Genomic DNA, 15596 nt, shown 5'->3' with positions numbered 1-15596 from the left:
GTCCGAGGTCGAATGTCCTGGACCACCCTTACAGACACACACACTCCCACACTCTCACGTGTACCCCCTCACAGACTTAAGACACTCTACACTCACTAAACACACACACATACACACACTTTCTCACACTCTCAATCCCCAACCCAGACAGACAGACACACACACAGAGACAAAGACAAAGACCCACATGCACACACATTTTGTGGGGTGAATTTGTACTTTGCAGAGTTACATTGTACTTTGCTCAAAAACTGCATGAATTCATGTAAAACTCCATTATCTCACTTTTTAGAATAGAATCAATCTAAACATCATGGCATAGACATGAACACAGGGGGCTAACACCTTCAACATATTGTCTAGCTATCACCCATTGTTAACATCTAACCTGAAAATGCAACTTTTTAAAAAAAAAAGGATTTATGATTTACACATGAAAGAAGTGAAACTATCATGGTATTCAAACAGATGAAAGACTCAACAGACAATCAATTTTTCAATATATAATTTCAGTTACATCACACTGTAAATTTTTGCTATAAATTCTGTGTTAGGATTGAGCCCTCCACTACCACCTGATGAAGGAGTGACGCTGTGAAAGCTAGTGTGCTTCCAATTAAATCTGTTGGACTATAACCTGGTGTTGTGTGACTTTTAACTTCACAAGGAGAAACAACTTCTCAGCATCCACCCTATAAAGTACTGGAAGTATCTTGTACATTTCAAATAAGGTCATCTCTGTTTCTTCTAAACTCAAACTCAAATGAGTACAAACCCACCCTACTCAACCTTTTCATAAGAAAATCCCTTCATACCTGAGACCACCTGAGTCCATTTAGCCAGATTAGTCCTTAGCCCAGAACAATTCAGAACAATTTAGACAAAAAGTCACCTTACCAGAAGGGTTTAGTTTGTGAATCTTCCAAGCCGGAAAGTTTGGTTAGAACTGTAAATTCTTAGACTACTAGATTTGTGAAAAACTCATGTTGACAGATTTGGAAAGAATTTATCAAATTATCTTCAGTCCATAGCAAAAACTGTCAGGAGTCAGTTTATCAGAACCTCAAAGAATTGAGATAAAGGTGTAATTTCTCTGTGTGAGCTTCTGTAAAAAATACTGTGAGAAAGCAGGTTGATTTGTTGTGTGTTTTAAGATTATTACATCCCTTGATATTTAGCTTGATTTGTGTTTCCTTTTATGTCTCTTTTGGAATCAGAGATGTACAGCACTGAAACAGACCCTTCAGTCCAACCTGTCCATACAGAACTGATATTCTAAACTAATATAATCCCAATTTGGAGGTACTGGTGTTGGACTGGGATGGACAAAGTTAAAAATCAAACACCAGGTTATAGTCCAACAGGTTTATTTGGAGGCACTAGCTTTTGAAGTGCTGCTTCATCAGGAGGTTGATGAAGAAACCACCTGATGAAGAAGCAGTACTTTGAAAGCTAGTGCCTCCAAATAAACCTGATGGACTATAACCTGGTGTTTGATTTTTTTTAAAAAACTATTATAATCCCATTTGCCAGCGCTTAGCCCACAGCCCTCCAAACTCTTCCTTTTTATATACCCACCCAGATGCTTTTTAAAATATTGCAATTGTACTTGCCTCCACCACTTCCTCTGGCACCTCATCTCCTACATACATGACCCTCTGCTTGCAAAAGTTGCTCCTTACATCCTTTTTAATTTTTTTTTCCCTCTCACCCTAAACCTATACTCTCTCGTTCTGGACTCCCCCACACCAGGGAAAAGATCTTGCCTGTTTACCCTTTTCATGCCCCTCATGATTTTATAAATCTCTAGAAGGTCACCTCTCAGCCCCCAACACTCCAGGGAAAATAGCATAAGCCTTTCAAGTCTCTCCCTACAGCTCAAATCCTCCAACCCTGGCAACATCCTTGTAAATCTTTTCTGAATCCTTTCAAGTTTCACAACGTTCTTCCTATAGCAGGGAGACCAGAATTGCACACCATATTCTAAAAGTGGTCGAACCAATGACCTGTACAGCTGCAACATGACTTCCCAGGTCTCGTGTGACTATGTTTCACTTATTAATGACCATACTAAATAACCAAAAAAAGTGATCTATCAAACCAGATTTCATTCTGGCATCTAACTTGACTAGTAGTACTATTAGCTGGGATCATAACAGCACCATGTTGAACAGTAACAAAAAAAAATTAGTGCCTTAGTAATTGCTGTTGGAATCTTCCAAAGCACTCACAGTAATGAAGTATTTTTGCAATGTACTGATAATGCAATATCAAAAGTGCAGTAGCAAATCTGTACAAATCAAGCTCTGCAAACAGTAGTATTAAAAGAGATCAGGTACCTTGTAATGCGTTTTAGTTATAATGATGGAGGAATAAATAAAAATCTGAAATTGTCAACTTTGGCAGGAAGGGTAAAAGGCATCTTAACTAAATAGTGAGAGATTGTAGAAAACTGAGCTGCAGTGATACCCGGGTGTACTAGTGCATGAATTGCAAAAGGCTAGTATGCCGGTACAGCAAGTTATTTGGAAAACTGTCAAAATGTTATCATTTTGTTTTTTTTTTAAAGAACAGAAAAGACTGTAGAAACTTAGCAGGTCTGGCAGCATCTGTGGAGAGGAAAAGCGAATTAACACTGAGTCCAGTATGACTCTTTAGGGTTGGGCTTCTCTCTTCACTGTGGTCAGATCTGCAGAACTTTTCTGCTCTTCTGACAGCAGCTTCAAACACTAACCGCAATTTCTAAGTTGAACCTGTGAACTCTGATAGTAATCCCTAAACTGAAGGTCATAATTCCATCCCAAAACTCTTAATTACTCAGTATCATTAACACAGTGTAGTGTTGGCTGTGACGTCAATAGTTGTTGTACTAAACAACATCAATCTTTTATTTAAAAGAATCAAAATTATTTAGCCATTTGTGATCTTTAACTATTCCAACTGGATGTTTTTCCAGTTATGGTGCATATTCGGTGACTGTACCAGACCAGAAGAAGTGGAGTAATTTACAAAAAAGTGAGTTTTTAAAACTTTTTATTTTTCATCTGTTTTAAAATTCAGTCAGTGTTTTGTCAGTTTAGTTGCACTGTTATTAAATTCCAGTAGTGTTTCTTGAATGAGGGAAGAAGCTGTACTAGACCTTGTTTTGGGGAATGAGCCTGGCCAAGTGAAAAGTATTTCAGTGGGGGAGTATTTTAGGACCAGTCATCATAATACCTTATGTTTTAAGTGAGTCATTGACAGGATAAGACTGGTCCTTGAGTGAAAGTGATAAATCTGGGACAGGCTAATTATAAAAGTATTGGGCAGGAACTAGAGAAATCCAGGAAATTGTCTGCTGATGAGGCTTGCATCAGCGACAGGGAAATTATTTGAATCGATTTCTGGGGACAGAATTTACTCACGTTTTGGAAAAGAATGGACTTATTAGAGATTGACACCGTGGCTTTGTATGGGGAGGGTCTTGTCTCATAAGTTTAATTCAGTTTGTTGAAGAAGTGATGATATTATTGAGGGTGCAGTGGATGAAGTCTGCATGGACTTTACAAATGCATTTCACAAGATTCCTCACGCTAGGCTGCTCCAAAGGATTAATGGGATTTATGGAAAGTTGGCCAACTGGATGCAAAACTGGCTTGGTCATAGAAGACAAAGGGTAGTTGTGGAGGGGTATTTTTCTGACTGGAGGTCTGTGACCAGTGGTGTTATGCAAGAATGAGTGCTGAGATCTCTGTTGTTTGTGATTTGAAATAGATAAATTTGGATAAAATTTAGTTGGTCTGAAATTTGCAGATTACATAATTACTGGAGTTGTTGATTATGAAGAAGGTTGTCAAAGGATACAGCAGAATATCAGTTGGGAAGTTTGGACAGAGAAATGGCAGGTGAAGTTTAATTGGGTTAAGTGAGGTTATGCATTCGGGAGGACAAATATGAGAGGAAAATTTACAGTAAATGGCAGGACCCTTAGGAGCACTGATATATGGAAGGATCCTTGGGTGCAAGTCCATAGCTCCCTAAAGGAGGTAGCACAAGCGGATAAGATGGCATACAGTATGCTTGCCTTCATCAGTTGTGGTATTGAGTATACTCGTTAGTAGGTCATGCTGACTTACAGCTGTATAAAAACTTTAGTTATATCAAAGTGGTGCTGGAAAAGCACAGCAGGTCAGGCAGCATCCGAGGAGCAGGAAAATCAATGTTTCCGGCAAAAGCCTTTCATCAGGAATAGCTCTATTCCTGATGCAGGGCTTTTGCCCAAACGTCAATTTTCCTGCTCCTCTGATGCTGCCTGACCTGCTATGCTTTTCTAGCGCCACTCTGATCTAAACTCTGTTTTCCAGCATCTGCAGTCCTCACTTTTGCCTAGTATAAAAACTTTAGTTAGGGGACACTTGGAGTACTGTGTGCAGTTCTGGTTGCCACATTATAGGAAGCATGTGGAGGCTATGGGGAGGGCACAAAAGAGATTTTACCAGGATGCTGCCTGGATTGGAGTGTATTAGCTATAAGAGGATGTTGGACAAACTTGGATTGTTTTTGCTTGAGCGTTGGAAGCTGAGCGGTGACCTGGTAGAAGTAAATAAAATTATGAGAGACGTAGATAGGGTGGATGGTCAGAGTCTTTTTTTTCACCTGGGTGGGAAATATCAAATAGTAGGGAGTATAGGTTTAAGGTGAGATGGCAAAATTTTTAAAGGAGATATGCAAGGCAGATATTTTACATAGAATATGATAGGTGCCTGGAATGTGCTGCCAGGGAAGGCAGCAGAAGCAGATATGATAGAAATTTTTAAGAGTCAAAAACACAAACAGACAAGGAAACTGGTGAGGAACTGAATAATTACTTTGCATCAGTCTTAATGGTGGAAAACAATAGTAATATCCCAACATTTCGAGAGTGAGGAGGCACAGCTGAGTATGGTGGCCATCACCAAGAAGAGCGTACTAGAAAAACTGAATGGCCTAAAGGTGTATAAATCATTATCTGGACCAGATGGACTACACCCCAGAGTTTCTAAGGGAGATAGCTGAAGAGCTAGTGGGACTGTGTGTGGTGATCTTTCAGAAATCGCTAGAGTCAGGAAGGTTTCCAGAGGACTAGAAAATCACTAATGTGACACCCCTGCTTAAAAAAGGAGTAAGGCAAAAGATGGAAAATTACAGACCGATTAGCCTAACTGTGGTCATGGGTAAGATTCTGAAATCCATTGTGAAGAATCCATTGGAAGTGTTTGGTAGAATTAGGCAAAGTCAGCATGGTTTCACCAATGGGAGGTCATGCCTGATAAATCTGCTAGAATTCTTTGAGGAAGTAATGAGCAGGTTAGACCAAGGAGAGCCAATGGATGTTACCTACCTGGACTTCAAGAAAGCCTTTGACAAGGTGCTGCATAGGAGGCTACTGATTAAGATAAGAGCCCATGGTGTTCGAGGTAAGGTGCTAGCATGGATAGAAGCCTGGCTATCTGGCTGAAAGCAGAGTGGGAATAAAAGGGTCCTTCTCAGATTTGCATCTGTTGACAAGTGGTGTTCTGCAAGGTTCCCATTGTTGGGACCACAACTTTTCATTTTGTGCATTAACGATCTAGATGAAGGAACTGAGGACATTCTGGCTAAGTTTGCAGATGGTACAAAGATAGGTAGAGGGACAGGTAGCATTTGAGGAGGTGGGGAGGCTGCAAAAGGATTTGGACAGGTTAGGAAAGTGGGAGAAGATGTGGAAGATGGAGTACAACATGGGAAAGTGTGAGATCATGCACTTTGCTCGGAAGAATAAAGGCATGGACTATTTTCTAAATGGGGAGAAAATTCAGAAGTCCGAAGTGCAAAGAGACTTGGGAGTTCTAGTCCAGAATTCTCTCAAGCTAAACTTGCAGGTTGAATCAGTAGTTAGGAAGGCAAATGCAATGATGGCATTTATTTTGAGAGGACTTGAATATAAAAGCAGGGATGTACTTCTGAAGCTCTATAAGGCTTTGGTTTGACCATATTTGGAGTATTGTGTGCAGTTTTGGTGTCAAATCTCAGGATGTACTGGCCCTGGAGAGTATTCAGAGGAGATTCGCGAGAATGGTCCCAGGAATGAAAAGCTCAACATATGGGAAACGTTTGAGGACTCTCAGTTTTTACTCAGAAGGATAAAAGAGGGATCTAATTGAAACTTGTAGAATATTGAAGACCAGGACAGAGTGGATGTTGGGAAGATGTTTCCATGGGTTGGAGAGACTAGGACCCGACAGCACAGCCTTCGGATAAACTGAAGACCTTTTAGAACAGAGATAAGGAGAAACTTCTTCAGCCAGAGTGGTGAATCAATGGAATTCATTGCCACAGAAGACTGGAGGCCAGTTTATTGAGTATATTTAAGACTGAGGTAGATAGGTTCTTCATTGTCACAGGGATCAAGGGTAACAAGGAGAAAGTGGGAGAATGGGATTGAGAAACTTATCATTGAATGGCGGAGCAGCCTCGATGGACTGAATGGCCTAATTTCTGCTCCTATGTCTTATGTGTAGGCACATGAGATCAGTTTAAAATAGCATCATGGTCAGCACAGACATGGGGAGCTGAAGAGCCTGTTCCTTTGCTATACTGCTCCAAATAAATATTTTTAAACAGTGACCCTAGTTCTACATTCTCCCATAAGAGGAAGCATCCTCTCCACATCTAACCTATGAAGAACCCTCAGGATCTTAAATTGTTTCAGTCAAGTCACCTCTTGCTCTTTTAAATTACTTTCATAAAACAGCTGACCTATTTCAGGATACCCTATAGCCTTTGACTAGTTCTGGAACTCTGTCATCAGGACCATCCTTCCTGCATCTACCCTGTCTCGTCCTGTTAGAATTTTGTAGTTTTTCTTCCATCCAAGTTAATGAGATATGGCCTTCCTTGAAAAAAAAACCACTTTTTCCTGACTAATTGAAGCCTTTTTAATTGAAGGCTTCTTTTATAACTCAAAGTTGATTCCAATAATTTTACCAGAACTAAATTTAAAATAATTTCTCAGATTATCCCTTTTACCTTTTTTAAACAAGGAAAGGGGGTGAAGACGTGTTGTGGTAGTTAGCAAGGACAGTGGGGTCATGTTTTTTTTTGTAGTTATACAGCATGGAAACAGACCTTTCAGCCCAACTTGTTCATGTCAGCCAGATATCCTAAATTAATCTAGTCTCATTTGACAGCAGTTGGCCCATATCCCTCTATCCCTTCCTATTCATGTGTTCATCCAGATGGCTTTTCAATGTTGTAATTGTACCAGACTCCACCACTTCCTCTGGCAGCTCATTCCATACACGCATCACCCTCTGTGTGAAAAAGTTGCTCCTTCGTTCTCTTTTATATCTTTCCTTTCTCACCTTAAAACTAAGTCTCCCCTACCTGGGGGAAAAGATATTGGCTATTGTCCCTGTCCATGCCCCTTATGACCTTATAAACCTAAATAAGGTCATCTCTCAGCCTCTGGTGCTCCTGGGAAAACAGCCCCGTGCTATTCAGCTTCTCCTAGCTCAAACCCTCCAATCCCAGCAACATCCTTCTAATCTTTTCTGAACTCTTTCAAGTTTAATTATCATCTTTTCCATAGCAAGGAGACCATCATTCAAAGCAGTATTCCAAAATTGGCCGAACCAATGTCCTGTACAGCCACAACATGACCTCCCAATCCCTATACCCGATGCACTGACCAACAAATGCCGCCTTCACTACGCTGTCTACTGTGACTCCCCTTCGAGGAACTTAGTGATGCAGTCAGTTCTGCTATTAAGTGGTAATTCTATTGTCATGCAATCCCATGTTATAAGAGTGTCGTGTCATAGCAGCATCATTTAAACTGATGGGGCTGGAATTGCATTATAACTAATACACGCTTCTAAAGTTTGTGCTTTAGAAACAGTGTCCCCAATTTGTCAATCGCTTTACAGTGAATTCACTTTAACAAAACACTGGTTATAGTTGAACGATCTGTACCAGCAAATTTAAAGGAGGGAGGGGCATCACTTGAAGAGAGAGAACAATTAATAGTATTGGATTTCATGAGGACTAGGAAGGCAAGTTGAGCCGTTTAGTGGAAATAGAGTTGAGGGAGCAGGAGGTGGTCTCTGAAATAAGCTCTGGAATAATATGAGGAAAGATAGGAGAGAAACTGGAGAGATGCAAATTCAGGGCTCGGACATGGTTTAATTTCTAAGTGGTCTTAGAACTCTGTGTTAATGGAAGGGAGGGAAGTAGAAGAGACAGCTGATGAGATGGTCTGAATCTTTGTGACAAAGACATTAACACATATTAAACAATCAGAATTTTTATTTGGAATCTCCATCCAAACTTCAATAGAGCAGGTCATCTATAGATTGTGTAAGCAATTTCAGTGGAAGTTGCAATTTAGAAAGTAATTTACATATTCACAACCACTGTGACTCTTGACATCCTCAAGTGGTTTTCATTGTGCATGTAGAAAGTTCTGCGCATGCAAAGTTTGTGGAATGCCCTGCCAGTAAAACAAAGGTGACTTTGAAATAAGCACAGTAGATATGAGAAAATGGGACAGAATGATAGACAGTACTGTGCATTGTGCACAGGCATACTATGAATGCTTTCAGGGTATCGACAGACTTTCTAATCTCTGGCACCTTTTATGATCTTGCTGTTTCATTCTGTTTTTCTTCCTTCTTCTGATATCCTTTGTATCTGAGGATTGTTAATCATACTGTCCACATGTCATTAAACTATGACTAAACCCATGCCGTCAGTGTGACTAAAGTCTTGGTTGAAAACTTTGTAGCAACAGTAAATAAACTACAAGAAACTCAGCAGCTGTTTAGTGTATATGTCAAATGACAGTGAAATAAATGATCAGATCATTTTTAAGTAATTTAGGGTGGTACATGTTACATGTGGAATTGCCACTGGCAGCATTCTAGCAACCCTTAAGCAGAGTAAGTTCTATCAAATTTAAAAATAACTATTGTCTTGAAGTGAGGGATGACTCAAGATTTATGGGGTGTGATTTTCCCCTCATTGGAGGTGGAGAGACAGAGTTGGTGGAAGAGGAAAGAATTGAGCAAGTTGACCTTGGAGAGAAATTCGCTCCCACCTCTGCAATAAAATTCTGGGTGAGAAGCCCATGCCAACTTTCTCAACCTACTGGTAAACAAGGTGATTGAAATAACTCCATAAAGGCCAATATCCTGTCACCAAGTCACCCTTTGCTCACACGTGCTTAGTAAATGACACTGACCCAGCTAGCTCAGAGCCAGCTCCTAGTGTGAGCAGAACTCCTGACACTCCTGTTTGTGTTTGTCAAACAGGACTCGCTGAATGGACAAGGTTAACAACTACATTAAGGGAACTTATATTTTATGAGATCCACCTGGCTGATCTCATACCAGTCACTACATCCTTCCCCCTTAAAGTCCTAAGATGTATGTTCGTTGTTTTCTTCTGTAGCTTCTCCTGAGGCATTTTCACACTAGGTCTGGTTCTTTTCACTCTGCCTCAGATACTGGCAGCATGTACTGGACCATAGCCCACCATTTGCACCCAGATCATCTCGGCTGAAACTCTTCTTCAGGCAGTAATAGCGTCAAGGTGGCAATCTCCACCGTGTCCATCTCGTCCTTAGAGATTTCTTTGACGCTTAGTGGAGGGGGAGAACCCATAGGTTCTGAAAGCCTTGCGGATGTTTTGAGAGTGCGGGTATGTTTGCGAAGCTGCAGCTTTCATGATCCATGTGCTTATTCAGGACCATCTCTCCTACCCAAAGTTTGTACATGACAAGACCTGACCTCGTGTCAACCTTGCCTCTTGCTAATGCAGGGCCATTCCTGTGGTTTTGACACTAAACTTTGTCCCCTGAAGTAAACTGCCTCTTGCACTTACAGGAGTCTTGTGTCCAGCATTGGTGTTCCTGATCCTGTTTCACACATCCACCTCCAGGTCCGGGAAGATCAGATTTAATGTGGTGTGGAGTCTTCTACTCATTAGCAGCTGTGCTGAAGCTGTCCCTGTCGTTGCGTGAGGGATTGTCTTATAATCAAACAGGAATCGGGACAGTTTGGTATCAAGCGACGCTGTTTCTTTGAGCCTGCTTCAAAGTTTGGATTGCTTTTTCTGCCAGACTATTGAATGAATGATGGATGGTATGGAGCTGTCCTTGCATGCTGAATGCCATTTGACTTCAGGAAATATATGATAGCCCATTGTCTGTCTGAAACCAAAACCTTCATGAGTCTGCATATTGCAAAAAATACTTGCATCATTGTCCCCATGTTTGATGAATGAACTCTGAGCAAGTCCAAACTTTGAATGGGTGTCCACAATGATTAAAAGCATAGAGCCTGTGAAAAGGCTGGCATAGTCGTCATGTACTTCAGGAAGAAGGGCTTATGCCCAAAAATTCGATTCTCCTGCTGCGCTTTTCCAGCAACACATTTTTCAGCTCTGATCTCCAGCATCTGCAGTCCTCACTTTCTCATAGTCGTCATGTAACAGAGTTCAAGCTTTATGTGGCCATTCCCACAAATTTTGGGGAGCTGCTGACAGTAATTCTTGTCCTTGTTGGCACTTTGGGCATTACCCCACCAAAATGGCTATATCTGCATCCAAATCTGGTTACCCGGCATAACCTCTGATCCAACATCTTCATGTTGGAAACAGCTGGATGATCCTGATGGAGTTCAGTTAATATCTGGTGGTGACCTTTGCTCGGGACAATCACTGTTGTTCCTTATAATAATATGCTGTCCTCCATGGTGATCTGATCTCACCAGGTCCAGAAAAGTTTCAATCCTGATTGTAATGGCCCTTTTGTTTTCCACATCAGCAGCTGTTTTAGTTTTGCCAGGATGGGATCTTTTTGTTTTCACAGTTTGATGTTGTCAGTGGTGACCAGTTTAAAATCAGAATGGACTCTTCTAGTGGCAGCACTGCCAGTGGTGCATCCATCAAGCATTTGCATTTGCCACTTGGCCTCCCAGAGATGGTGTTCCAACTTTTAATTTACACGCTCAGAATAAAACCCGGCTGCTGAATTCAACCTGTAGCCAAGGGTGGCATAGCCCTGTCGTCTTTAAGTAGCAGTAGTAGTGGTTTGTGGTTCGTTACTATTACAAATTTAGGTCCATGAAGGTATTGGTGGAACTTCCTCACACCAAAGATGACTGCCAAACTTTCCTTCTCTATCTGGGTATATCTTTGTTCAGCATCAGCCAAAGTCTGGGAAGTACATATTATCGGCCATTCCTCTCCATTGGGCCACCGCAAGCCAACACTATCCCAATACCGTATGGGGAGGCATTGCATATTAGCACCACATCTCAGTAGGGATTGTAGTGTGTCAACACCACAGATGATGATAGCTGCTTCTTCACTTCCCTAAAGGCTACATCTTGGCTACAAGATCATTTCCAAAGCTGACTCTTTTTCAATAGCAGATGAAAGGATGCCAGAATGGAGGCCAGGTTAAGTATGAATTTTCCATCATAATTCACCAACCCAAAGAAAGACCTAAGCTCTAGTACAGACATGGGAACTGGCGCACTTTTGATCCTCACTTTCTCTTCTGACTGGTGTAACGCAGTCTTGTATACTCTGTAGCCCAAGTAGGTCACTTGAGGTGCCTGGAATGCATTTTTTCTTCCTTTAGGCGAAATGTTTACGCATTGTTCAAGCTCTCTAATACTCTTTATTGGTCTTCCCAGTTAATAGCAAGTCATCTAGATAAATGGCAACCTGGGGTGTGGACCTTGTAAATTGTTCTCCATCATCTGCTGTAAAATTGCACAGGATGATGATATCCTAAAAGGCAGTCTCGTACATTGGTATAAATCCTTCCAGGTATTAATTGTATCATACTTCTGGGAATCCTCAACCAATCGCAGTTATAGGTATGCATGGCTCGTATCCAGTTTCATGAAGTTCAGTCCCCTTTAATGTTTTGTGTATAAGTCATTTTGAAAGGGAAATGGTATTTACCCAGCTGCAAAAAGTGGTCTACCAAATGTGTAAAATTCCCACAAAGGTGAACCAGCCCATCAGACTTCACAATCGACACAATGAGTGCTGCCCATCCAGCACGCACAATTGGTTTGATGATTTCTTCACTTTCCAGTCTTCTGATTTATGCCTCTACTTTTGCATGTAAGGCAAATGGTACTGGGTAGGCCTTGCAGAATCATGGAATTGCCTCTTGGTCGACATATAAGTAGCATGGCAAAACCTAGACCTCCCTGAAGATCTTTTGGGTATTTAATTAGGACTTCATTTAGGCAGCCATTTTCTAGTCAAAAAATGTTGAACCAATTAAGGTGAATCTTTCTCCAGCAATTTCCATTACATTCTATTTCATTCCATTCCCTACAGTGTGGAAACAGGCCCTTTGGCCCAACCAGTCCACACCAATCCTCTGAAGAGTAACCCACCCAGACCCATTTCCTTCTGACTAATGCACCTAAGACTATGGGCAATTTAGCATGGCCAATTCACCTGACCTGCCGGTCTTTGGACTGTCGGAGGAAACCCACGCAGACACTGGGAAAATGTGCAAACTCCACACAGACAGTCACCCGAGGCTGGATTCGAACCTCTGACCCTGGTGTTGTGAGGCAGCAGTGCTAACCACTGAGCCACCATGCCACCCATAGGTAAGAATGTATACTGTGACAATGACATAAGGATATTGCCGACAGATATGAAGAGATGCTTGTCTCCACATTTAGAGACAATAAAAGAATATTCCACCCTATTTTGATACTATCTTATTGTTGATGGAGAACCCCACCATTAGAGGTCAGCTAGCAATCTAAGGAAAACAGCACTGTTTCTTTCAGGATTAATGGAAACCAAATAAGTTAGTTCTACAGATTGGACACTCGAAAGTTAGGTAAAAGTAGTTAGCATTAGGATGCACTAGGACTTGAACTAAAAGTGACGAGAAATGCTACGAGATATATAAACATTATAGAGTGGAAGGTCCAATATCTATATTTCTGCCTAACAACTTCTACTGACTTCCATTTTAGAAGCAACTGCAGAGTTGGCTGCATTGGAAAAGTTGAAACGTCGGAATATTGGTCACGTTTCTATTACTCCAAGAGCAGTTGGTAAGTGAAACATTATCATTGCAAGACTGATTTTAATAATAGAGCCAAAATACCTTCTTGAAGTGACTCAATTTTTAACTGCAGCACTATGTTTCTCAAGTGAATTTCTTGCAGGGAAGAAAACTATGGCCATTAATTTTAAAAATAATTTGAATGTGGTTGTCATGAGCAAGAATTCATGCTGAGTTTATTTCTTGAATCACTAATTCTGGTCGTTTTTTTTTGTGTAGTAATTTTCTTATTACTGCCTACATCATTTCAAAGGAAAAATTCATTGGTAAGAAATCAGGCTAACAAAGGATGGCATTCCCGAATCATCAATTGGATTTTATAACAATCTGACAACTTCATGCTCACTTTTATTATTACCAACTTGTATTCTAACATGATTTAGGCTTTGTTAGACTGATGTCAACTTCACCAGCTGCCATGGTGGAATTTAACTTCCTGTTCCCTGATTGTCAGTCACGACCATATTAAAATTCACTAGTTTTAAAATTGGAGTGGAACAAAATAGTTTATTCAAAATTTCTTAAAATGCTGTGGATTAAGCAGACATAAATGATTGAAAAAACAGTAAACACGAACTGTTTCTATCTGCCTCTCAAGATGAAATGTTGTACCTGAAATAGAGCAAATGCTTCTCTGGGGATGACTAACTTTAACTAAATACAAATGGAATAAAATTTTCAGGAGGAAAACTAACGCAAGAGGAAGTTAGAAGAAGACAACAACAGAACTTCAGTAAAGCAGAAATAATACAGGTAAAAATAGTTTACCTATTTTTGCATAAAGTTAAAAATCACACAACACCAGGTTATAGTCCAACGGGTTTACTTTTGTAAACTACAGTTTCACCAAATTTGCACAGAGGTGACTGAATCAGGCAAATTAATGACATTAAGCTTATATTTATTGTAATTGTTGCAGGTGGTACAGTTTCACAAGAATGCAATAATGATTATCGGCCCTCCATTAACCCACGTGACAATGAGATGGGACAGCAGAGAACTGCTTCAGGAAATGTTTACTTTGCGTTAATAAACTATTAGAACATTAACAACTGAAAGATGGGTGTGGTTCAACTTGCTCCTCCGAGTGATATAATGGCACAAACCATCGATTCTTAAGCAGATTCAAAATTTGGCAATGATTATAGATTTCTTAGAATAGTATTGTAGACCCAACCATCTTTAGCAGCTTAATCAAATTTCCTTCCAGCATAATGTCAGAAGTGTGAATGTTCCTATTTAATGGCAGAGTACTTGGAAAACAGTGACAGGAATTGGTTAGAGTCAGCATGGATTTACAAAAGTGAAATTGTGCTTGACAAATCTTTTGGAAACTTTTGAGGATGTAATAAATGGAGTAAATAAAGGGAGCCAGTAAATATGGATTACTTAGATTTTCAGAAGGCGTTTGAAAAGGTCCCATGTATGCAACCATGTATAAAACTAAAGCACATGGGATTGGGAGCCCTGTATTAACATGGATAGATAACTGATCAACAGAGACAAACAAAGAACAGGAATAAACCAGTCTTTTTCCAAGTGACCTGCAATGACCAATGGAGTTCCGCAGGGACCAGTGCTAAAATCCCAGTTGTTCACAATATATATTAATGATTTACATAAGGGAACTAATACAATATCTCCAAGTTGGTAAACAGCACAAAGTTGGGTGGGAGGGTGAACAGGATGGAGAAATGTTTCAGTCCAATTTGGACAAATTGAGTTAGTGGACAAATACCTGGCTGATGAGCAGTAATGTTAGATTATCCACTTTGGGAGCAAATATAGGAAGGCAGATTATGACCTGAATGGTGATAGATTTGGAAAGGGAGAGGTGCAATGAGCTTGTGTGTCCTCACTAGTTACTGAAAGTAAGCATACAGGTTCAGTAGGTGGTGAAGAAGGCAAATGGTGTTTTGGTCTTTACAGCAAAATGATTCAAGTATAGAGCAGGGATGTCTTGCTGCAACAGAACAGATCCTTAGTGAGACTACGTCTGGAGGTTTTGTGAAATTTTGGCCTCCTTAACAGAGGATGTAGATTCTGTTTATAGAGGGAGTGCAGCAAAACTTTTATCAGTTTTATTACTAAGATGGCAGGACTGACATATGAGGAGACACTGATTCAACAAGGACTATATGCATTGGAGTTGAGAAGGATGAGGGGATTTCATGGCAACAAATGAAATTCTAACAGGACCAGACATGGTAAATTCAGGATGGATAATACTGATGATCATAGTGTTCGGAACCAGGGATTATAATGATTTACAACTGAGATAAGGAAATATTTCTGGAATTCTGTCACAGATCATGCTTGAGGCCAAAACACTGAATGTTTTCAAGAATGTGTTAGATATAATCCTTGGGGCAAAAGGGAGCTAAGTGTAATGGGGAGAAGTGGAAATATGGTATTGAGTTGGATAATTAGCCATGATTGTACTGTATGGTTCAGAGGGCTGAAAGATCTACTCCTGCTCCAATTT

At 40.4% G+C, this 15596-nt stretch overlaps 1 protein-coding gene across 3 annotated transcripts in view; it reads left to right on the top strand.

The window, feature by feature from the left end:
* LOC122556148 (uncharacterized) overlaps nt 1-15596 on the top strand; it is a 28966-nt gene that overhangs the window by 2023 nt on the left and 11347 nt on the right. For all 3 annotated transcript variants that reach the window (XM_043702650.2, XM_087993220.1, XM_043702649.2), the window contains exons 2-4: nt 2957-3015; nt 13020-13100; nt 13794-13864. In XM_043702650.2, coding sequence (XP_043558585.2) covers nt 2957-3015; nt 13020-13100; nt 13794-13864 — 211 coding nt within the window. The remainder of the gene's footprint in view (nt 1-2956; nt 3016-13019; nt 13101-13793; nt 13865-15596) is intronic.

This window comes from Chiloscyllium plagiosum, unplaced genomic scaffold (assembly GCF_037043375.1).
Source record: "Chiloscyllium plagiosum isolate Xiang-an unplaced genomic scaffold, Cpla_swu_hap1 HiC_scaffold_13, whole genome shotgun sequence".
NCBI classification, from domain to species: Eukaryota; Metazoa; Chordata; class Chondrichthyes; order Orectolobiformes; family Hemiscylliidae; genus Chiloscyllium; species Chiloscyllium plagiosum.
Note: the sequence above shows the minus strand (reverse complement) of the source record. Positions and strands in the feature narration are given on the sequence as shown.